This window comes from Schistocerca nitens, chromosome 4, assembly GCF_023898315.1.
Source record: "Schistocerca nitens isolate TAMUIC-IGC-003100 chromosome 4, iqSchNite1.1, whole genome shotgun sequence".
Lineage (NCBI taxonomy): Eukaryota > Metazoa > Arthropoda > Insecta > Orthoptera > Acrididae > Schistocerca > Schistocerca nitens.
The window spans coordinates 883,632,161-883,657,173 of record NC_064617.1 but is presented as its reverse complement, the minus strand read 5'-3'; the positions used below and the strand labels follow the sequence as shown (position 1 = coordinate 883,657,173).

Below are 25,013 nucleotides of genomic sequence, written 5' to 3'. Positions count from 1 at the left end.
GATTAAATGATGTAACATTGGAGCAGAAATCCTTACAGGAAAAGTTAGAAAAACTTGAAGACAGAGCAGATGTAGCATCTTTAGAGAATGACACAACTCTAGCAGAGAAACTTGTACATGAATGCAAATTATCTGACGATTATTTAGATAACTTTGAGACAATGACACTGATCATTTTAGATAAGACAAAGGAACAAGTAAAGCGAGAAACAGATAATATTCAGAAAGAGGTACGTAAACTTAAAGAAAATGTAATACCAAGTTTGTCAGTGATACCAAAACCCATAACAGGCAACCAAAACACAAATGAGAATCCGAATAATGCTAGACCCAGCACACAGCCGAAAATAGAATTACCAATGCGTGATACAAATCCCAATGAACCATTTTCAATGCTACCACAAGATCAAAATTACTATCAGACATCACCACATACTATGCAGAGTTTGACACAAAATGCAGGACCCATAATACCATCGGGAGTGGCTGATGAAACATTAGTACGACATGGATACTTTCAGACATTTTCATGTGATGAGAAAGACAAAGTGCATCCGACTGTTTTCATCCGCTCTTCTGACGGTATTTTCTCGAGACATTGGTCAGAGGCTGATAAAATTCGATATGTTACAAATTTGTTACATGGAAGAGCAGCTAAGTGGGGAGCAGCAATGAAAAGACGATGTTTAACATCTGAACAGTTTGAACAAGCATTTCTTGAGGAATTCTGGTCGATCACAGAACAGCAAAGTTTAAAACGAGAAGTATACAATCCAGAAATTTACAACCCGAAGAAAGAGACTTTACGTCAATACTTTGAACGCTACCTAGACAAAACATTATATTGGACAAAACCAGCAGATTTACCAGACATAATTAGAACACTTAAAAGCCACTTACCATTTCCTTACAGTGATAAATTAATAGGAGTGTCCGAGGACAACATAAATAATTTTTTCAGTTATGTTGATGAGATAGATGTTGTTTACAGAGATGAGATCAGGAATTTCAATCAATTGTATCCGATCCATCCAAGCAATTCGCGTACGCACAACAGAAATGACAGAGGCTATTGGAATCCGCCTCTGACACCACAACAAAACACTCAAAGAAACAATTCGCACTACACTGGGACAAATCCATTCAATATTAGGAGAAACAACTCGCAGCATTGGCAAGGAAACAGTAATTATTACTATAATGGTTATCCGAACAGTAATTACAATCAGAACAATAACAGTTATATTCAAAATAACAACAGAAGAACGAACCGAAATTATAGAGATCAAAGAAGAGACGATAACAGGTACCATCCAGGATATTTTCAGAGAAACAACATCCAACAACACCCAAACATGTATTGCAGGAATAACAGTAATGACAATACCAGTTACAGTCATGGGCGAAATAATGTATGGGGAAATCACAATGGACAACCACCACGACACAGGCAATACAGCAACCCTCAATTTGTACCTAACGGAACTCCCAATGCGACGCGGGGTAATGTCAACAACCAAACAGCTGACACTTGGGTGACGCGCGACCGAAATGTAAATATTATTGAGTTGGGCAATGAACCCAACCCGCAGCAACAACCGAATTTGCCGGAAAACGAACGACGACCGAGCTAAGCGCTCGAGTTACGGTCAATAGGGAGCAGAGCGCAACGGAACCGACGATTTGTTTTCTCCGATATGATGACAGTAGGAAAATAGAAAAAGAATTATATCAGGATGTAGATTTTAATAGTACCAGTAAAACAAAGAAGATTATTCAGGCTATAACACGAGTTATGATTGGTAGTTATGAAGTGGAAGTAATATTAGATACAGGAGCAGCAGCAAGTGTCATTTCAATGTCTTTATATAATGAACTCAAACAAATAATGAACATACAAACATTGCCAGTACAGAATTGTCACATTATAAGTGCCACCGGTAATAAATCAAAGAACGTGAAATTTCAAGCTCTCATTAACTTCACATTTTCAAATATACCACTCAATTACAGTTTTCTGGTAGTAGACAAATTAGTTATGCATTGCATATTAGGAATTGACTTGAATATCAAGGAATCATAGATTTAGGAAAAGGGAAATGTCATTTAACCGTAAACCAACAACAACTGACAATAGAGTTAACACAGGGTAAAAACTTAAACAGTAAACAAGATAAGTTTGAACAGTTACATTTTGTGTATCCACCAGGAACAAACATATGTGATTTAACTTTTAATGAAGCTGTATCTCAGGGAATTAAACCTAATGATTTATATGAGAAATGCACAGAATCTGAATATCTGACGAAGGAACAACAACTTGAATTACTTGAAGTTTTGCAGCAATTTGCTGAGGTATTTGTGTAGAAACCTGGAATTATTAGAGGCTATACTTATGAGATGGATGTTAAACCACACAAAACATACTGTAGAACATATTATAATATTCCTTGGTCAAAGAAACCCGCAGTTTTGAAAGAGATTGAAAGAATGCCAGCTTGGGGTATCATTGAAAGGTCACATTCACCATATTGCAGTCCGATCCTAGCAGTTAATAAAGAGGATGGTAGTGTAAGGTTAGTGCTGGACGCACGAGAAATTAACAAAGTCATAATCCCAATCAACACACAACCTATAAATTTGGAAGAACAACTTTTAAAATTTCATAATGTACAGTATTTAACCAATATCGACCTCCGCTCATCATTTTGGCAGGTGAACCTCCATAAACACAGCCGTCAATACACTGCATTTCTATGTGAGGGACTTAGTTATCAATTTTGTGTTCTACCCTTTGGTCTACGAGTGAGTGCTGGAGTATTTATTGAAGCCTTAGATGCTGTTCTTGGACCACAATTGTTATCACAAATCACAGTTTATGTTGACGACATTGTCATTGCCACCACTACTTGGGAAGAACATGTTAATCTTTTGAAGCAACTTCTGACTAAATTTTCTGACGCAGGTGTCATCTTCAATTTATCAAAGACGAAATTAGGGAGGAGAGAAATCAAATTCCTTGGTCACATCATATCAACTGAAGGCATTTATCCAGACTCAAGAAAAATTGATGCAATTAAGAATTTTCCATCCCCACAGAATCGTAAACAACTCAAAGCCTTTCTTGGTCTATCTTCATTCTTCAGGAAATTTGTATCCTACCACCTTCTTAACAGTCCACATCTTCTATCTTTACTCAAAAGAAATAATATTTGGAAATGGACAGAGTTCTGTCAGACAGATTTTGAAGCGATTAAGAATGCTTTAGGAAATGCACTGTTGTTATGTCATCCTGACATGACGTCAGACTTTTGCCTAGTAACAGATGCAAGTTCCTATGGGCTCGGAGCATTTTTATTCCAAATTCATGCAGAAAATGAACAAACAGTCATCAAACCTATCAGTTTTGCTAGCCGCACACTCACTGAATGCGAAAAGTCATATTCAGTGACCGAGTGCGAAACACTTGCCATAGTATGGGCATTTCGCAAGTTCTGCTACTTTCTATGGGGAAAACATACTAAGCTTTATACTGATCATCAAGCTCTTTCTTTCCTGCTATCATGCAAGTTATTACATTCATGTCTTGCACGCTGGTGTGCATCACTACAAGAATATGATTTTGATATTATATGCATAAAAGGACAATCCAACATTATAGCCGATGCTCTATCTCATTTGCCACAAGGCCTACAAGAATTTTCAGATGTGACAGAACAAACATCAGATTTCAAAATTTTACTCATGTATGATGGTACAATTGCACCTTACTACAAAAACATGTGCAGGAAGTTAGCCATATTGCAGGACAATGATCCCAGGTGGATCCAGATAAAGAATAAATTACATGCAGGAACAGACCCACATCTTGAAAAATAATACAAATTACACAAAGAAGTACTATTTCACCGACGAAACCCTGAATCACAGCATTGGTGTGTTTGCTTACCTGATGCTCATGTTGATGATTTTATTTTATTTACACACAGAACTTGGGGACACTATGGTGTAACCAAATGTACAGATAAGATTATACAATACTGCTATTTTCCAAATTTAAGGCAAAGAATATTGAGGAATATTAGGAAATGCATCATATGTCAGAAAGCCAAATATTCTAATCGCACAAGCATGAATGAATTGCATCCAATCATACCTAAGAGGCCATTACAGCTAATTTCTTTAGATATTGCAGGACCCTATCCACAAGCACGTAGAGGAATGAAACACATCCTTGCTGCGTTAGATGTTTTCACAAAGTATTTAAAATTACATGCTTTACGTTCAGTTTCTACCACTACTATTACCAGACGCCTATTAACAGATTATTTTGTAAGAACAGGAAAACCTGAAGTTATGATCACGGATAATGCAGCATATTTTACCAGTTTAAAATGGAAGACTTTTACTGAAGAACAGAATGTTAAACATATTTTAATTTCAAGATTTAACGCAGCAGGAAACCCAGTAGAAAGGACATTTCGAGAATTTGGACAGTTTATGAGAACACACACACACCAGAGAAGCACACAAAATGGGTAGAATACTTAGCATCATTTGAGCAAATAGTGAACAATTTAACTCACATTTCTACTGGATACACACCAACCGAATTAATTATGGATGAAACAGGAAGAAATGAATGGACAGACCCTCTACCTAAATTTACAGCAACAACAAATCCTGTTAGTTTAGAAGAAAAGGTAAGACAAGCTTACACAACATTATGTGACAAAGCTAAGGAAAGAAAGCAGAAATATGACAGAGGTGTCATGAAAGCACAAACATTTCAAGTTGATGAGTTAGTTTTACTAAGAACACATCCTAAACCCACAAAACTGAAACATTTAAACAGGAAATGGCAGGTCTTATACTCTGGACCATACCGAATTGCAAATATTCCACACCCTGGCTGTTATTCATTAGAATATCCATTAACACATAAACCCAGAGGTCTACAGCCACACAGACATTTGAAAAAATACATACAGTAAAATGTTAGCTAATGAGAAGAAGATAATTAATATGATATACAGTTATGATGAGCCTACATTGAAGTTATACAGATACTTACAATCTAATGAATGCAGGTAAGTCTAGAAAGCAATGTGAACCATCCAATAGCTAATTAGATATTTGGTTATAAGAGGAGTTGCTACTGAGGCATATGCACATTAGAGGAGGCAGAGAACTGAACATAATTATTTTCTTTAGGAGGCATGTGATAATAGTAATGTTGATATGAGTGATGTGAGTGACTGAATGAGCTGAGTGAATGTAATTTTATTATTATTGTTGTTGTTGTTGTTGTTGTTGAAGTAAAAAAGTAAGTGATGATGGATAAGAGGAAAATATATATATATAATGCTGAGGAATAAGTATGTTATTTTGTGAAGAATGAATAATGGATAGGTGAGAATGTTATGAGTAATTGAGAATATGTTGAGAGGAGAGAAACTAGATTTGAACGCTATATCACATGTACTCATGGAATACAGAATGAAAGTAGTGGAAAGAGTATTATTTATTGAAAGATAGGTATGCCTGAGATAATAACTTATGTGATGCCTTATATATTCTTATAACTAAAGGTGAAAGTATAGATTTATGTGGAAATAATTATTTACAGTAGCCACTGTTGAAAATATACCATAAGATTTAAATCTATAACACTTTAACACTTATCTAATGGGAACTTGTAATGAAATTTTTGGAGTTATGTAGGCTTGACACTTCAGATTGGAAGAATTATTTAAGAGAACATATTTAACAGTCATCTAATGGCATAATTAAAGCTCATCTACTGTACTGAACTAATGCACCATTAAATAGAAAGGAGAATAAGGAGAAAACAAAACATCAGTCCTGTGTTGAGGCTCACACTCTCATCCCTCCCTTAAAAAAAATTTAAACATGTTGATGAAATATTTGACATTATATAATTTGTGATTAACTGACAGTATGGAGAGACATACACACATATTTATTTATGAATAGAATTTTACAGGTACCACAAGGTAAATACAGAATGGATATACAGCATGGAATGCAGCAGCAATTATCTAACAAGAACTAAGAAGATTTATTTATTTATTAAGTAAAACATTTATTTATATTGCTTGATACTCATGAAAGGAAGGAGATGAACTACACAAACTTTATAGGAACATGATTGACTATATATATATATATATATATATATATATATATATATATATATATATATATATATATAAAAAGAAAGATGATGAGACTTACCAAACAAAAGCGCTGGCAGGTCGATAGACACACAAACAAACACAAATATACACACAAAATTCAAGCTTTCGCAACAAACTGTTGCCTCATCAGGAAAGAGGGAAGGAGAGGGAAAGACGAAAGGATGTGGATTTTTAAGGGAGAGGGGAAGGAGTCATTCCAATCCCGGGAGCGGAAAGACTTACCTTAGGGGGAAAAAAGGACAGGTATACACTCGCACACACACACATATCCATCCACACATACAGACACAAGCAGACATATTTAAAGACCTATATATATATATGATATTTGTTGGGTTCATATATACACACACACACACACACACACACACACTTACAACAGTGATGTACATACTTGTAGGATCCTAAGATATTTAGAGGGGCACCACTCTTAAAAACGGTAATAAAGGGGTACCACTCTTAGAAACAGCAATAGTGGGGACACCACACTCAGAAACGGTATTAGGTATAGGAAATTTTACATTATATTAAGTAAGCATGAATCTTGTCTATCATATTTTATTTTGTGTAGTCCACTGTAGGAGATGACTTTACTAGTATTTATGAAGTAGTTAGCAACCATCCCATGAACCTATCCTCCTACAGAGGGCTGTCTTGAAGCTTGAAATGTGTGTAAATTTTATTCCAGGATGCAAGATGAATTTTAAATTGAATATTCTAGGGAGTTGCCACAATTAAAATGTTGCAAGTGTAACGAAAGGGAAAGGAACAAAAAAAGGAAAGAAAGGAAAAAGAATGAGCTAACAAATAAAATAAATAAAATGTATATTTCAATCTGAATGTAATGTCAGCACAATGATATTGAATGTAACGTAAAAATTTACTATATTTTTCATTTAATTCTGTATATGTACTATATGACAACAATGTAAATATCTCATGTAATGATTAATTGTAAATATTTGTATATTCATGTACTTATTATATCAAGAAATGTATTTTAAGGAGATGTTAATGAACTGCAAAGGACTTGTGCATGTAGCACATGATTCATATAAATGGAACTGAAAATGCAAAGAAGAAACCAACATGATGGAACACTGGTCAAGAAATATTTACATAGTGTCAGTATGCCTTGAAGTGTATGGTGTAGTGGAAGCCGGCAGGTCTTCAGGTTGGTGTAAAGGACAAGCTCATCACCTGTCGTAGGCAGCGAGGTATTTCCTGTGCCCTCATTGACCATTTATACCCCGGTGGACGCCACCAAAATTCGACTGCTGGAGATCACAATTTTGCGTTGACACAATGAACAAACTTTGGATTTTCTTCAAGTCACACGCAAAAGATCCAAGTAGTACACACACACACACACACACACACACACACACACACACACACACACACAGAGAGAGAGAGAGAGAGAGAGAGAGAGAGAGAGAGAGAGATGTCAGTCGAGGCGGAAGTACAGAGGCAAAGATGTTGTTGAATGACAGGTGAGGTATGAGTGGCGGCAACTTGAAATTAGCGGAGATTGAGGCCTGGTGGGTAACGGGAAGAGAGGTTATATTGAAGAGCAAGTTCCCATCTCCGGAGTTTGGATAGCTTGGTGTTAGTGGAAAGTATCCAGATAACCCGGATGGTGTAACACTGTGCCAAGATGTGCTGGTCGTGCACCAAGGCATGTTTAGCCACAGGGTGATCCTCATTACCAACAAACACTGTCTGCCTGTGTCCATTCATGCAAATGGACAGTTTGTTACTGGTCATTCCCACATAGAATGCGTCACAGTGTAGGCAGGTCAGTTGGTAAATAACGTGGGTGCTTTCACACGTGGCTCTGACTTTGATCGTGTACACCTTCCGGATTACAGGACTGGAGTAGGTGGTGGTGGGAGGGTGCATGGGACAGGTTTTACACTGGGGGCCAGAGGGTAGGGAAGGTGGTTTGGGGATTTCATAGGGATGAACTAACAGGTTACGAAGGTTAGGTGGACGGCGGAAAGACACTCTTGGTGGAGTGGGGAGGATTTCATGAAGGATGGATCTCATTTCAGGGCAGGATTTGAGGAAGTCGTATCCCTGCTGGAGAGCCACATTCAGAGTCTGGTCCAGTCCCGGAAAGTATCCTGTCACAAGTGGGGCACTTTTGTGGTTCTTCTGTGGGAGGTTCTGGGTTTGAGGGGATGAGGAAATGGCTCTGGTTATTTGCTTCTGTACCAGGTCGGGAGGGTAGTTGCGGGATGCGAAAGCTGTTGTCAGGTTGTTGGTGTAATGGTTCAGAGAATCCGGACTGGAGCATATTTGTTTGCTGTAGGGAAGGGACCGTTTGATGTGGAATGGGTGGCAGCTGTCATAATACAGGTACTGTTGCTTGTTGGTGGGTTTGATGTGGACGGACGTGTGAAGCTGGCCATCGGATAGATGGAGGTCAACGTCAAGGAAAGTGGCGTGGGATTTGGAGTAGGACCAGGTGAATCTGATGGAACCAAAGGAGTTGAGGTTGGAGAGGAAATTCTGGAGTTCTTCTTCACTGTGAGTCCAGATCATGAACTTGTCATCAATAAATCTGTACCAAACTTTGGGTTGGCAGGCCTGGATAACCAAGAAGGCTTCCTCTAAGCGACCCATGAATAGGTTGGCGTACAAGGGGGCCATCCTGGTACCCATGGCTGTTCCCATTAATTGTTGGTATGTCTGGCCTTCAAAAGTGAAGAAGTTGTGGGTCAGGATGAAGCTGGCTAACGTAATGAGGAAAGAGGTTTTAAGTAGGGTGGCAGGTGATCGGCGTGAAAGGAAGTGCTCCATCGAGGCGAGGCCCTGGACATGCGGAATATTTGTGTATAAGGAAGTGGCATCAATGGTTACAAGGATGGTTACCGGGGGTAACGGATTGGGTAAGGATTCCAAGGATTCGAGAAAGTGGTTGGTGTCTTTGATGAAGGATGGGAGACTGCATGTAATGGGTTGAAGGTGTTGATCTACGTAGGCAGAGATACGTTCTGTGGGGGCTTGGTAACCAGCTACAATGGGGCGGCCGGGATGATTGGGTTTGTGAATTTTAAGTAGAAGGTAGAAGGTAGGGGTGCGGGGTGTCGGTGGGGTCAGGAGGTTGATGGAGTCAGGTGAAAGGTTTTGCAGGGGGCCTAAGGTTCTGAGGATTCCTTGAAGCTCCGCCTGGAAATCAGGAATGGGATTACCTTGACAAACTTTGTATGTGGTGTTGTCTGAAAGCTGATTCAGTCCCTCAGCCACATACTCCCGACGATCAAGTACCACGGTCGTGGAACCCTTGTCCACCGGAAGAATGACGATGGATCGGTCAGCCTTCACATCACGGATAGCCTGGGCTTCAGCAGTGGTGATGTTGGGAGTAGGATTAAGGTTTTTTAAGGAGGACTGAGAGGCAAGGCTGGAAGTCAGAAATTCCTGGAACGTTTGGAGAGGGTGATTTTGAGGAAGAGGAGATGGGTCCTGCTGTGACGGAGGACGGAACTGTTCCAGGCAGGGTTCAATTTGGATAGTGTCTTGGGGAGTTGGAGCATTAGGAGTAGGATTAGGATCATTTTGCCTCGTGGCAAAGTGATATTTCCAGCAGAGAGTACGAGTGTAGGACAGTAAATCTTTGACGAGGGCTGTTTGGTTGAATCTGGGAGTGGGGCTGAAGGTGAGGCCTTTGGATAGGACATAGGTTTCGGATTGGGAGAGAGGTTTGGAGGAAAGGTTAACTACTGAATTAGGGTGTTGTGGTTCCAGATTGTGTTGATTGGAATTTTGAGGTTTTGGAGGGAGTGGAGCTGGAAGTGGGAGATTGAGTAGATGGGAGAGACTGGGTTTGTGTGCAATGAGAGGAGGTTGAGGTTTGCTGGAAAGGTTGTGAAGGGTGAGTGAGTTGCCTTTCCGGAGGTGGGAAACCAGGAGATTGGATAGTTTTTTGAGGTGGAGGGTGGCATGCTGTTCTAATTTGCGGTTGGCCTGTAGGAGGATGCTCTGAACAGCCGGTGTGGATGTGGGAGAGGAAAGATTAAGGACTTTTATTAAGGATAGGAGTTGACGGGTGTGTTCATTGGCTAAGTTGATGTGTAGGTGAAGGATTAGGTGGGTGAGGGCAATGGATTGTTCAGTTTGGAATTGGTATAGGGACTGATGGAAAGAAGGGTTGCAGCCAGAGATGGGAATTTTAAAGTGTGAGCCCTTTGGGGGTAATGCCAAATGTCAGACAAGCCTGAGAAAATAGAATATGGGAGCGTAATCTGGCTAGGGCGAAGGCATGTTTGCGGAGGGAAAGTAAATAAAACTTAATGGGGTCGTTGTGGGGGTGTTGTGAGGGTGACATGGTATTAGAAGGTGGAAAGTGTAACATGAGGCTGAAATGAAAATGAAAATAAAAATATATGGGGAGAGATAAAAGTGAACTGGAAAGTAACTGGAGATCTGGTGTGAAAAAAGGCGAAAAAGTGTTGGTTGCAGCTGGGCTATGTTGATCCTGTGGTGAACTTGGGTTGGTAGACAACGACGTGCATAAAGGTTAGGTGGTTGTGTTGCCGCCAAAACACATTAAAGGACGGAGAAATTCGGGAAAATTTCGAAAAAACTGCATGTAAATGTATTAAAAGGAGTGGTTTTGTGGTGGCAGATTATGAAAATGAGGCTAACAATTGTCTGACGAAGAAATAATGACGTTAAAACCTGTGGGAAGCGGTTAAAAATTATCAGTGATGTGGGAAAAACGGAAATGGAAATAAAGCGAAAGTTATTAGAACTAGCCGAAATGGTTGTTTAATAGGTGAAAGGAACTGTTTGTGAACTAGAAACGGTGGATTTTATAGCAGCGGTAGTGTTGAAAGCGTAAACAAATTTTTTTTGGTTATGGTTTGGAAGTGGGGTACGTATTATTGAGTATATATAGGCGGGATAAAATTGTATAGTAGATTACGGTAAAAAGGAGAAGGTGAATACAAAGTGAAACTACTGGCAAAAACAGAAAGAGAAAATAAGACGACAGAAAAGATTTCGAAATGCAACAGTGACAATAACAAACGTAATTGTTGGGTTCAAATTAATGATATGAATATAATAGAGGGAAACATTCCACGTGGGAAAAATATATGTAAAAACAAAGATGATGTGACTTACCAAACGAAAGCGCAGGTAGGTCGATAGACACACAAACAAACACAAACATACACACAAAATTCAAGCTTTCGCAACCAACGGTTGCTTCATCAGGAAAGAGGGAAGGCCTCTCCTTCCCTCTTTCCTGATGAAGCAACCGTTGGTTGCGAAAGCTTGAATTGAAAGAGGGAAGGCCTCTCCTTCCCTCTTTCCTGATGAAGCAACCGTTGGTTGCGAAAGCTTGAATTTTGTGTGTATGTTTGTGTGTCTATCAACCTGCCAGCACTTTCGTTTGGTAAGTCACATCTTCTTTGTTTTTATATATGTAAATTTTCTATACTGCCATGCTCGCTTGTGAAGCGTGTCAGTAGAGGAGGCATTGTAACGGTACTTTGACTACCGCGCCTCCGCCTATACAAAGATATGATTTACGATCGCGCATGCGGAAGAGCGCTGCGCCAGCGATCGATTTTTATAAATAATTTTGATCTCTTTTTTTTTACTTTTGCGTAGGTGTTTGTTTTTAACAACTAATTGGTTGCACTCTCTCTCTCTCTTGTCTTCATACGAAAGATGTGTATTTTTCGGCGCTGTGTTAAATATGCTTTTAAGTGGAAATTAAAGTTATATTACGAAACAAAGTTGTTTCATAGTGATTCGAAATGGTTATCCCTGAATTTGTACATTGATCCTGACAGTGACAACTTGAAGAAATTTTCAACAGACGGAGAACAATGAAAACAGGTCATACTACAAGAAAATTAAGAAGACAGCCACGAAGACTATATTGTAATTAGTATTGTGTTTCTAACAAGATTATAAGGTAAATTTCAACTAGTTTCTGATGCTATTTCCATACAGTCGCTTTTTGTAGTGTTGCCGACCCGGTCTGCCATGCACGGTCAAATTATAGCACCATCTCAATCAATAATACGAAGTCCGCCTTAACCGTAACTTATTCCATCAAAATTCAAAACCCAATCAGATTTTCTATTTTATATTTTCACGGCAGAAACCCGAGGAAAGGAAACACCACAGGAAAAGTAAAGTGGGGGAGGGGGAAGTGGGGGCAGGGCGGAGGGGGGAGTGAGTGAGTGAGAGGTCAAAAGCTATTCCAATAACAATGATGCTGCTGCTGCTTTGTAAGATACTGATAAATTTACATTAACAATTTCAATTTTCTGCAGTTTAAGATCAGTAATCCAGAACTGAAAGGGGGGAAAAACCATTATCAACACAAAAACTAATTTCAAGATGAAATTTACATGGCCCTTCCATCTACTAGCTGTTCATTTCGGCTTATAAATAAATAATATTTCATTTGATTTGATGGGAGAATGCTCGGAAATCAATTGGTTATGAAGAACAATTTAACATTCATTATGAATGAAACACTCGCAACCCTGTTGTAATATTCTACAATATTTATTATTTCTTATATGAACCAGTTTCCAGTTGTTACACCATTAGCACTTACAAAGATAAGTATGTGCTGTAGTGTGATTTTATTGGATCAAAGATTTTAAACTAGTGCATCTAGACAGTATCTCCATTTCCAGAGATGAAAAATGTTAATGTTAGAATTAGGAATAAAACACGAAGGATTATTTCAATGTAAATATGATGTAAGAGTATTTAACTAAGATAAAATATGTGATATGTTAACTCAACAAATTAAAACAATTGTAAATATAAGAAAATAATTGCACAATGAACTTCGGTGACATATCCCAAAGATGTGGCCAAACAAAATAATCTGGTCTTCAATAGGACCTAAATTAATAACAGGTAAGATGTAACAGAGATATTGATCAGGTGAGTGAAGCAGTTGTGTTTATACAATGTAATTTTTTTAACGCATCGGGAGTAATTATAGTAACCGAAATACAGGGAAATAGGTCATGTGAGTAGTAAGAGGGTAATTTACAACATGACCTGGATAGGATTATGAGCAGTATATGCAGTTAGAAGTGGTGAGTAAGGGAACTGCATCTGGTAGTTAAGTACTAAGCTTGGGTTGATGAACATGGGTTTATTAATTTCCAAAATTTGAAGATAGTTAATCTTCCTTTATGGATGTGATGGAATATCTTGTTTCCCCTTGTAACTAAGGACTTCTTAAAGCAGATGATCTGCAAAAGCAGAATCTCCTTTTGTAAGTTTTCAACTTGTGTGGTGTTTCCTCAAGTGGGCCAATATTGCCCTGACAGATTGAAATATATAGAATTTGCCACAATTGCAAGTAGTTTTATATATGTTCCACTCTTTTCCAAAGCTGGGGTGCTGTCTTCACCATGGGGCAAAAAGTGTCCAACAGTGTTGTGCACAAAAATGTTGTTTTTGCATTACTGGATTTAAAGATGGCCATAGTTACAAGGTGAAACGTGAAGTGTTATATCACATCCATAAAGAAACGAAGAAGAACTATCTTGAAAATTTGGAAATTAATAAACAAATAGCCATCAATCCAAGCCTAGCACTGAATGATCAGATACAGTACCTGCCACTTCTTACTGCAAATACTACTCTTATTCACATGCCTGATTTTCCTTTATTTCAATTACTACACACATAAAAAAAAAAGTTTCGTATCACCTCGGTTTGAAGAGTTCCAGAATCTGTACATAAAATTGGAACAGAGATCAACATAAACATCATTTCCATATTTTTTATTGCTCATGAAAAACCACACACTGCATGTTGTACCACTATACAGTGAGACCTTCAGAGATGGTAGTCCAGACTGCTGTACACAAAGATACTTCTAACACACAGTAGCACGTCCTCTTGCATTGATGCATGCCTGTATTTGTCATGGCATACTATCCACAAGTTCATCAAGGCATTGTTGGTCCAGATTGTCCCAGCCCTCAACGGTGTTTCGATGTAGATCCTCAGAGTGATTGGTGGGTCACGTCGTTCATAAGCAGCCCTTTTCAATCTATCCCAGCCGTGTTCGATAGGGTTCATGTCTGAAGAACATGCTGGCCACTCTAGTCGAACGATGTCGTTATCCTGAAGGAAGTCATTCACAAGATGTGCACGATGTGGGCATGACTGGGTGTCCATGAAGATAAATGCCTAATCAATATGGTTGCACTATCGGTCGGAGGATGGCATTCACATATCATACAGCCATTACGGCGCCTTCCATGACCACCAGTAGCATATGTGGGCCCCACATAATGTCACCCCAAGACAGCAGGGAACCTCCACCTTGATGCTTCGCTGGACAGTGTGTCAAAGGCATTCAGGTTGACTGGGTTGCCTCCAAACACAATGCTGCATGAAAAGCATTTTCAACATGGTGGCATTGCTGTCAGGGTTCCTCTGAGCCATCATCCATAGGTAGCGGTCATCTACTGCAGTAGTAGCCCTTGGGTGGCCTGAGCGTGGCATGGCATCGATAGTTCCTGTCTCTCTGTATCTCCTCCATGTCCGAACAAAATCGCTTTGGTTCACTCAGAGATGCTTCCCTTGTTGAGAGCCATTCCTGGCACAAAGTAGCAATGCGGACACAATCGAACCGCAGTCTTGACCGTCTAGGCAGGGTTGAACTACAGACAACACAAGCCATGTACCTCCTTCCTAGTGGAATGACTGGAACTGATCCGGTGTCGGCCCCCCTCGTCTAATGGGCACTGCTCATGCATGGTTGTTTACATATTTGGGTGGGTTTAGTGACATCTCTGAACAATCAAAGGGACTGAATCTGTGATACAATATCCACAGTCAACGTCTGTCTTCAGGAGTTCTGGGAACCGGGGTGATGCAAAACTTTTTTTGATGTGTGTATAATTTCTCTTGCTGTGTTGAAAAAATTACATTGTATAATCAAAGCTGCTTCACTCACCTGCTTAATATCACTATTGTATCTTATCTGTTTGTAATTTAGGACCTATTAAAGACCAGATTATTTTGCTGAGCCACATCTTTGGAATATGTCACCAAAGTATATTGTGCAATTATTTTCTTCTATTTACAATTGTTGCACTTTGTCTATAGTTCATTAATTAATGTGTCACATACTTTACAGTAGTTAAATATTCTTACATCACATTTGCACTGAAATAATCCCTCTTGTTTTATTCCTAATTCTAACATTAAGATTTTTTACCTCTGGAAATGGAGATACTCTGTAGATGTACTAATTTAAAATCTTTGTTTCAACAAAATTTCAATGGCCCACATACTTATCTTTGAACCTGATGATCATGTAACAGTTGAAAACTAGTTTGTGTAACAAATAATAAATATTTGTACAATATTACACCAGTGTTGTGTGTGTTTCGTTCATAATGTATAAAATATTCTACCAAGAACTCACAGATCACAGAACAGTCAATCAATGCAGTTTAACATTTAGGTTAATTAAAAAAAAAGCTATATATTTGCAAATTGTTTATAAAACAACCTTATCCACTTCAAAATACTCTCAACTAATATATTTGTCCCAACATTCCTCCCATTGTTCAAAACATTTTCTGTAGTCGTCTTTAGAAATGGCTGACAGCTCCTCCTCCTCCTCGTTGTTTTATTTATTTATTTTTTCCTGGACTTCTGCAATGTTGTCAAATCAGTGCCCTTTCATGCCCCCTTTCCATACATGGAAATAAGAAAAAGGCATATGGAGCCAGATCAGGCGAGGCAGGTGCATGAGGCAGTGGAACCATGCCATTTTTAGCCAAAAACTGTCCAACAGAGATGGCTGTGTGTGCAAGTGTGTTGCCACGGTGGAAGAACCAGTCTCCTCCTGTCTCCCATAAATCGGGTCTTTTTGATGAACACTGTTGCGCAATCTTCTTAAAACGTCGAAATAATAGGTCTGATTGATGGTCGGACCGGGAAACAAACCCTGAAATTTGGACAGTTGATGGACGTCCAGTACAAGGTTTGTCATCAATCGAAATGTCACCATTTTCAAATAGAGCAAACCCCTCGTACACTTGAGTTTTTCCCATAGTATTATCTTGGTAAGCTTTTTTCAACATTAAAACAGTTCCAGCAGCATTTTTACCAAGTAGAAAACAAAAGTTAACAGCTGCACATTGTTCCCTTAACCAAGCCACCATAAAAAACAAAACAAGAAAAAAACATTGCTAACAAAAACAATCACTCCAGATGAACAGAACAAGCCAGGTCAACACAGGTGGCAGTGAACTGGCAATGAGATGTGCTATACATGCCTAGTGGCAGAAACGCATACTACGCAAGATCCACCCATGGCAATGTTTTTTTTTTTTTTTTTTTTTTTTTTTTTGGTGGAGGGGGTATCCCCCCCCATAAAGCATGCACAGTTCAAAAGCTACAAAACAAAACATAACAAACATCACTGTAGCAACTCTTCCACTGCAAAAAGTACAATAAGGAAATCATTTCCAATTAATTTAATTATTTGTACAAAATAAAGTCTGGCCTTATGTTGCAAATTATGACAAATATTCCTAAGGAATAAATTTATCCATATATTGTGTTATCTTTATAGAATAAAAGGAAAAATCGGGGCATACTTGCTAGGACGGATTTTAAGTACCAACCTACTTATAAAGAATTTTTATAAAGGTCTCTATTTTAACTTATATACTCTGAATACGACAAAATTGAATAAATATCCATAACATTTTTAATAAAACAAAATACATTACTGGAATTGTAAAAAATTGGCTGCACAAAACTAATGGGCTACATTTTTAACAATATTGAGTTTCAGAGGGCTTGCATTTTATGGAATAACAGAGACTTTAGTATATCAATACAATATACATCAAAGTTTTTCAGGGATGTTAGTATGTATTGTCTGCAGTTCACCAGGCACCTCGATACTAGCTCCAGCACCAATTCACAAAAAAACGATGGTGCAATTCGAATTTTTTGTTTACCACATTCCTGCTAGATGTGAAGGCCATATCGAATGACAAGAGACTGTAGGAGCAACTGGGACCAGTGATCTAACAAATAAGTGAGGCAACAGTGTTGTCACGCATGTGAAAAAAAAAAAAAATCGTGCCTGTTAAAGGTTGAAGAACAAAGAAAATAAGTGTGTTGTTGCAGGGCTATTTACATGGAAACGTACTTCATTTCATTTAACAAGTACTTTTACATATGCTTGGGTTAAATGATTATGTGATTTTCATTTAAAAATTAAAATGGGTTGTACAACAGAAACACAATGAAGAAATATAAATCGTCAAATTTTGAGATTAAGAGAAAACTGATTTTATTTTCTATGAGGATACATTCATAAGAAAAGTGGTAGAAATTTTGTACTGTACATAAATATACATCAGGGATATGATGTGGAGGTAGATCAACTAGGAGAGAATAGTGAGAAGGTTTCTAGAATTGTGATTACCATTAAACAGATGGTGGGTAAGGCTGTGCAGAGGAAGGCCTCCTGCTGTAATGAACACTTCATTGATGGGATTTATGAATTAAACCTGAGTGACAACATCTCACATTAGGAGTTTGACAAACAAGTGAAAGTGTCCAACTCCTAAAAGACTAACTGAACACACAGACTATGTGTTATAAGGAACAGAACTATCCACATGAGTACCTGAAATCAATAATGACATGAACCATAATCACGAAAACAATCAAACCCGCACAAAATATAAATCATCGTTAGCGAAAGCCAGAAGCTGGAAGAGTGCTACTGGTTGCTGACATCATCAAGTCAGACTCCTACCTTCTGAGTTCAATGAAGAAATTAAAGAACTTAAAGATAGCCTGTCCTTGATTGTTCAAACCCAAACAATGAAAGGCTCAGGGGAGAGTGCGTACTGATTTCCAACAATCTTGACCAACATACCATGTCGCTATGAAACACTGTCATAGTCATACAGTTAAATTACAGTAGGTAGTTGTACAGTTAAATGCCAATAGAAGCAAACTCAAAAGTGTAGAAGTCTATAAACTCTGTCACAAACTAAGCACTGAAATACTTTGTCTACAGGAAGAGGTTAACCTGATGTGCATCCTGACTGTGTCTTCACTTGCAACCTGGACACAACATCAGCGATTTTAATATTAGATTATAGCTGGACCACTTCAAGAATCCACATATACGTGACAAACACATGGCTGCCATAGAAATAAATAAATATGCACATAAAAATCCAAGACTTCACAGATAAAATTCACAAGCTTGCATCATTTGCAAACAGAAGGAGACTGCTAGTGACCTACGACATAAATGCTAGATTCTACCTCTCGCATTCTAACTGTGATGACAGACAGCAGTATGATAATGACATAATTCAGGAAAGAAATCTTTACATGACAAACAAGGAGCCCCAGCCACTCACTTACAATAGATGAGTTGGTTCTTCTAGCGACACAGATATTACACTGACAAATAACAGAGCCATACACTCCATCGGCGAATGGCAGAGTCACATAGGGCAAACACCAATGGCCACAATCCAATATTAATTACCTTAGGACATCAAACCTACAACACTGTAAAACATAAGTAGTTTCAAATTATACTAGAATAATTTATGACAATACATACAGAGGCAAGTACTTCGCAATATACAGGGAAACCCAAGGTCGTCTCTTGCCCAGAGTTACAAAGACTTGGAGAAAACATGAGATGTAAATCCAAATTATATTAAAATGCAGTCACTGCTATGGACAGACAAATTAGGTCAATGATATGTAGACTAGAAAAAGACCACTTTAGGACAGCACTCAAGACAACTGAACAAACTACAACAACTCTCTACAAGCACGAACACGATCTTATCATAATACACACATACTGTTACCTGCTCATTCACATGAGCAGTTGCTTTAGTAATAACTAAATTAAAGAAAAAGAAGTCCCCAGTACCCGACAGAATTTACTCTACAGCGATATAAACGACATCCTAAGGGTGAGTGTACAACAGTCTAGAAAACAGTAAATAGAGTATTTACAAAAAAATCTGTAAATAAAGACACAGTATAACCAAAAGTGTATAAGCAAGTTTGAATCATAAATAATTTGGCCCAAGTCCAAGAAAGGCTTTAGTGTAACTGCCTATGGCCCAAAAAGAACTTCAAGGCCTGAGCCCATATCATTTGACTTCCGGAAAGACAAGTCTATAGATAAACAATAAACGAAATACTCTGAATAGTGGAACAACCACATTGTAAATATGTATTTGCAATTTTACCAAACACTGCAGGTTGCAGTTTTAACAGGCATTGCACTGCAAAGAGGTGTCCACAAGGATTGATGTGTGAGCCCACCTTCTGGGACATAACTTGTCTACCTTTCCTAAACTTAATGGACGGGGATGACCATACTGTACGTAATAGCCTCTGGAAACAATCTCTTACTGGTATTCTCAGCAAACATAAGAAGAGAAGTAAAGCCAGTGGAACACCACACACAATCAATTCATGGTGCAAAATTAATAACTTGACAATCTCTGCAGACAAAACCCAACACAATGTTCAAAGGAAGACTATAGCAAGACCCATCTATGAAACTAAACAACACAAACTTTAAACAGGAAATGGTGATAAAATATTTAAGGGTATACTTATGCAAGAGATTGAGTTTCAATGAATATATACATACAGTTAAAAATCTTTGCAAACTAGGATGAATTAATACAACACAATATTATTACATATATCACAAATCTGAAAATATCAATGTGTTCTTTCTGAGTCGGTAGTGACCCTTGTGGTCTCTGCTTGTGCATCTAGACTTCCCCTTGTCACTAACAGAACTGCTGTATGACAAAAGCAGGGGAGTGCCTTGCTAATGTTATCAGTGGCATGCTGAACTACGTTTATATATTTTTTTCTATCTGGCCATGGGCTGTATCCCATGCGTTCAAACTCACATGATTAACAGATAGGAGGCTGATTGTATATGTGGGGAATTAGGATCCCTGAACATAATGTCCTGTACTGTAAGCAGTGCAGGGAACTGACACACACACACACACACACACACACACATACACACACACACACACACACACACACACACACAATGCGCATCAAGAAAATATAAAAGACAATAATAAATGGACTGAATTCAATGTTGGGAAATCATTAACCACTTTACATAAAGGGTACAAACAAACATGCCTATACAGAACACCACTCTAAATGATGACACAAATGCAGGCAGTGACTTGGACTACACCATGTTAACATATGAAAACACAAAAATACAAATATAGGCACTTATTTGCCACACACATATGTAGAATCTATCATGACTGGTTATTGTAATCACATAGTCATGTCAAAAGTGTAAACAATATTGACAGATACAAACACAGATTGAACAAAAACATGAACTATCAACCAACTAACAGCAGTTAGCTGTAGCATGGAAATAGTACAATTTAGCAACACTACAGGCCCTTTGCAGCATAAATGATAATCCTGAGGTAAATCACCATCACTACTGAGGACCACCAAATTAGAATAAGAGGCTACCAACCAAAGATGCTCGAGTTTGCTGTTCCATTCCTACATCTCCATCTCCAGTTAGCTTTTGCTGAGACATTATCCAACTTCCTTCATACTATTCTATCCTTTTTTTTACTCCTGAAATATTTAATTTTCCTTTAACTAATTTACAATTTTTAATCTGCTGAATTTTCTTCATAATTCTTCATTATTACTATTACTTTTGTTTGTTTAAATACAGTATACATTTGTAACATGGAACAACTGATGCTATTACAATTAAAATTGTAAAATGCACACCCATTTCAAAAATATTATGTAAAAGGTCTTTAAACGCAATAAATAAATGAATACTAACCTTCCCCTTGTCACATCACTTTCCTTGACTTTGAGACCACCCAGCCCATCTGAGCAACTGCCCATGGCATTCAATCCATGCCATCGGGATTAAAGACATCTCCCCCTTCCTCTAATGTTGTGTGTGTGTGTGTGTGTGTGTGTGTGTGTGTGTGTGTGTGTGTGTGTGTGTGCGCGCGTGCGTGCGTGTGTGTGTGTGAGAGAGAGAGTTTCAGTTTTAATAGGTCTTGCTCTTAATATTTCCCACTGCGTAGCTAGCAAACCAATGTTATATAATCACAAATGGGAGCTAGCGCTGTCTGCCATCTCCTTAAAAAAATTATTTTGTGACAAAACTAGATTTTATTTTTATATTGACATGACTGTTACAAGATGAACACTAGGGTGCTTGACATGTGTTTTTCTGTTCACTTGAAAATGAGTTACAAACAAAATCAGCTAATCAAGGCTATATAAATGCACATTTGTCAATAAATACAGTTAAGACGGGAGATGCACACAACAAATATAAACTGCATTTATCTGCCATATACTGCTGCAAATGCACATAAATTTAAGAACTTTGCTAAGAGATAAGATGAATATAATTAACAGCAAATGGACAACAGGCACTACCTTTGCAATGGGCATGACCACAGTCCGGAATGCAGCTAAGTACTCTGCATCGCCCATCGGAGGAGCCAGGCCTCCCGACCACGCAACGTTTACATTGAAACCCAAGCCTTCCGCCATACCACACTGTAACAGAATAGCAAACTGTTATTTTCTAGAGCCAATTCTTAAACTCTAAATTAAGCTTAAACGTATCTGTTTATTTATCTTGTTTGCAGACAAACAAATGGATAATTGGGTAATATGGAAAATCACAGAAAATTGTTCAAATCACAAAGAGATATTTGCTTTAGAGGTCGAACCCACAGTATAGCTAATAAATAACATGTAACAAAGGACAACTCAACCTTTCAAACAATAGAATCCTTCTCCAGGGAGAAAAGAAGACGTGGTTACGAGAGGTTGGGAAGTGGGCAGCAGACAGCTCACATCATGATAACATTAGAGTTACACAAATATAGCTACACAACCTCATGCTGCCTACCAATGTCACATAGGATTCATCAATGATTGTGTGAATCTTTCTGAAGTGGGGAGGGGGGTAAGAATTTTCAGCAGGTGTGTGTATATAAAAAAGAATGTTATACTTTTAGAATCTTGTCTCATGGACTTCAAGCTCAGTATGCAACATACACGAAAAAATGAAAATTATTATGTATATAATAGAGGGAAACATTCCACATGGGAAAAATATATCTAAAAACAAAGATGATGTGACTTACCAAACGAAAGCGCTGGCATGTCGATAGACACACAAACATACACACACACAAAATTCAAGCTTTCGCAACCAACGGTTGCTTTGTCAGGAAAGATGGAAGGAGAGAGAAAGACGAAAGGATGTGGGTTTTAAGGGAGAGGGTAAGGAGTCATTCCAATCCCGGGAGCAGAAAGACTTACCTTAGGGGGAAAAAAGGACAGGTATACACTCGCACACACTTACATATCCATCCACACATACATGGCAAGTTCCGAAAGATTACGGTATGTCAACTTTCAACACTTTTGTCACATTACATCAGTGTCAACTATTGGTTTGTAGGTTCCTTGCAGAGGCTTACTAAAAGCTGACTTTTCACTCAGAAGCTTTTATGTACCTCAACTATTTCACAAGATCCTACTGCCTCATACAACTGCTATTTGCAACTTTGACTGAAGTGCTCTTTTACTGAAGTGCTCTTTTACCTCTGTAGGTCCTCCTGTGCCTGGGAAAAAATTTCCATCATCGTGTCTATGGATTGATAAATACAAAATGCGTGGGTCATCATAGAACATCTGCTGGGTGCCATTTCCGTGGTGCACGTCCTAAAACATAAATTGTGAATGTTAGCTTACTGTGACAGATTCAGGTTACAGTTAGTAATAGCTTTATGCACAGTTTTTAATACTGCAATCACAAAAAAGGGCTCTACAAGATAAAAGAGTAAAATCAATGTATATCCTATGTTTATATTTTAGGACAGTCCATAATTCAGGCTGTTCCAGCTTGCACATCTGCCATATGGCAATGGGCACAGACAGGCAGGGGTGAGCAAACGACTGACACGTGGGCAGTCTCACATACGCTCTGTCGTGTACACTTTCGTACTCCAATGGTTGGGTGTCTCGTGTACATGCAGAATGCGTACAATACAGTCATCTGATGGGTGGCCTACACTATTTGCGACTGCCCGTGAGTGTGAAGAGGATAGCTGAGGGCACCCTTGCCCTTTGGGGCAGTGTTGGAACAGCCTGTATAATTGTTTGTATAACCCTATTTATATTGGTCTTGATGACATCAAAAGTTGTTTTTAAACACTAATCTTCAGATTTCTAAAGTGTGTTGAATAATTCAAATTTCCAAAGAAAATGTGAAGTATTAATTTCAGCCCCCTTTAAAAAACATTTCTTGACACAATATTCACATAAAATTTCTAAAAGAAACATAAAGAATAAATTTCTCCCTCTTCTCCATATTCTATTCACAAAATAACTGGTAGTGTGGATGAGCCCATTTAGCTATTGCACTATGTAAATGTTTACTAGCTTTCCTCTGTGTCCACATATATTTCATTGTTTTTTTCCCACTAGAAACCAAGTTGCTCTGGACTGGCATTTTGAGGGAAAGATTCCTTTTGAATGAAAACCTCTAATCACAGTGTGAGTGCAGAGTAGGTAACACTGTACATACCTTACCTGTCAAATCACATACGAATGACAGATATTGAAAAAATGACATCAACTGTACCTCCAATTTGTGGCAAACTACAAAGAATACAGGACAAACACTGTGGAAAAGAATACAGCTTAAATTTTACAAAATGGTGACTGTTCTAGTCCTGTTGTACAGGAATGAAACACGCATATTAAACTCTTAGATCCATGTAACAGAAATGACATCTCTACATTTACTAAAGAAATAATTGAAAGGAGACTACACACGAAATGATAAAATCAGAAAAGAATTATAAATCTATCCAATAAGGCAAAAACTGATGACACCAAAACATATGACAACAAGGACGTAAATCACATATAAAATTAAGTGTGCATTACACTTATTCCAGATAATGTAGAAAGAGGTGAGCTGTTAAACCAGAACAGGCAAGAGTCCCTAATGTGCACAGTTGATGATAATGATGATGATAATGACAAGATGACATTATGACAAGGTAAACATCAAAACTGTACACAACTGTAATTCATCAACAATGAAGAAACACTACTTTCCCTAAGCATAGGGTATTCCTTAGAAACCTTACTCATCATCATCATCATCATCATCATCACCACAATTTCTTGTTCTTCTTTCTTTTTCCTCCAGCCATGTCTAGCCACAGCAACTGTTCTTCTCTGATAATACTGGTCTCTTCATTTCATAATCAATGTGATATTTGTTACTCCAAACATCTTATTTTAGTTTTAGTCCTGTACATCCCTTAAATTACGCGTGAATGGCTGGTGACGTCACACAAAATCATCGTCACTCATAATGCGAAATGTAGTTCATAAAGAAAGTCATTTTCTTTACAATTTGTTTTGCTCATTATGCAAACTGCACATTATGGGAGTTGCTTGTTAAGTTATGTTCCACTGTATTCTTTCATCTTCTCATTATATATCTCTTTCTCTCCTCAGACTATTTTGACCCTGTCTTCTGCTTATTGCCTTGGAATCCTTCCATTTTTAACACTTTCTTCTTAAGAATCTCTCTTTTGTTGCATCTTCTTTACCTATGTTGTTTCTTTTCAAATCTTTCCTAACTTCTTGAATCCAGTCTATTGTTGATGTCTTGTCCCAAAGATATTT

The 25,013-nt window shown here is 38.1% G+C and overlaps 1 protein-coding gene across 4 annotated transcripts in view; it reads right to left on the bottom strand.

The window, feature by feature from the left end:
- The window catches only part of LOC126253406 (histone deacetylase 5), a 662,028-nt gene that overhangs the window by 30,903 nt on the left and 606,112 nt on the right, over positions 1–25,013 (bottom strand). For all 4 annotated transcript variants that reach the window (XM_049954707.1, XM_049954708.1, XM_049954709.1 and 1 more), the window contains 2 exons: positions 22,911–23,030; positions 21,729–21,851 (listed from right to left, as the gene is read on the bottom strand). In XM_049954707.1, the coding sequence (XP_049810664.1) occupies positions 21,729–21,851; positions 22,911–23,030 (243 nt within the window). The remainder of the gene's footprint in view (positions 1–21,728; positions 21,852–22,910; positions 23,031–25,013) is intronic.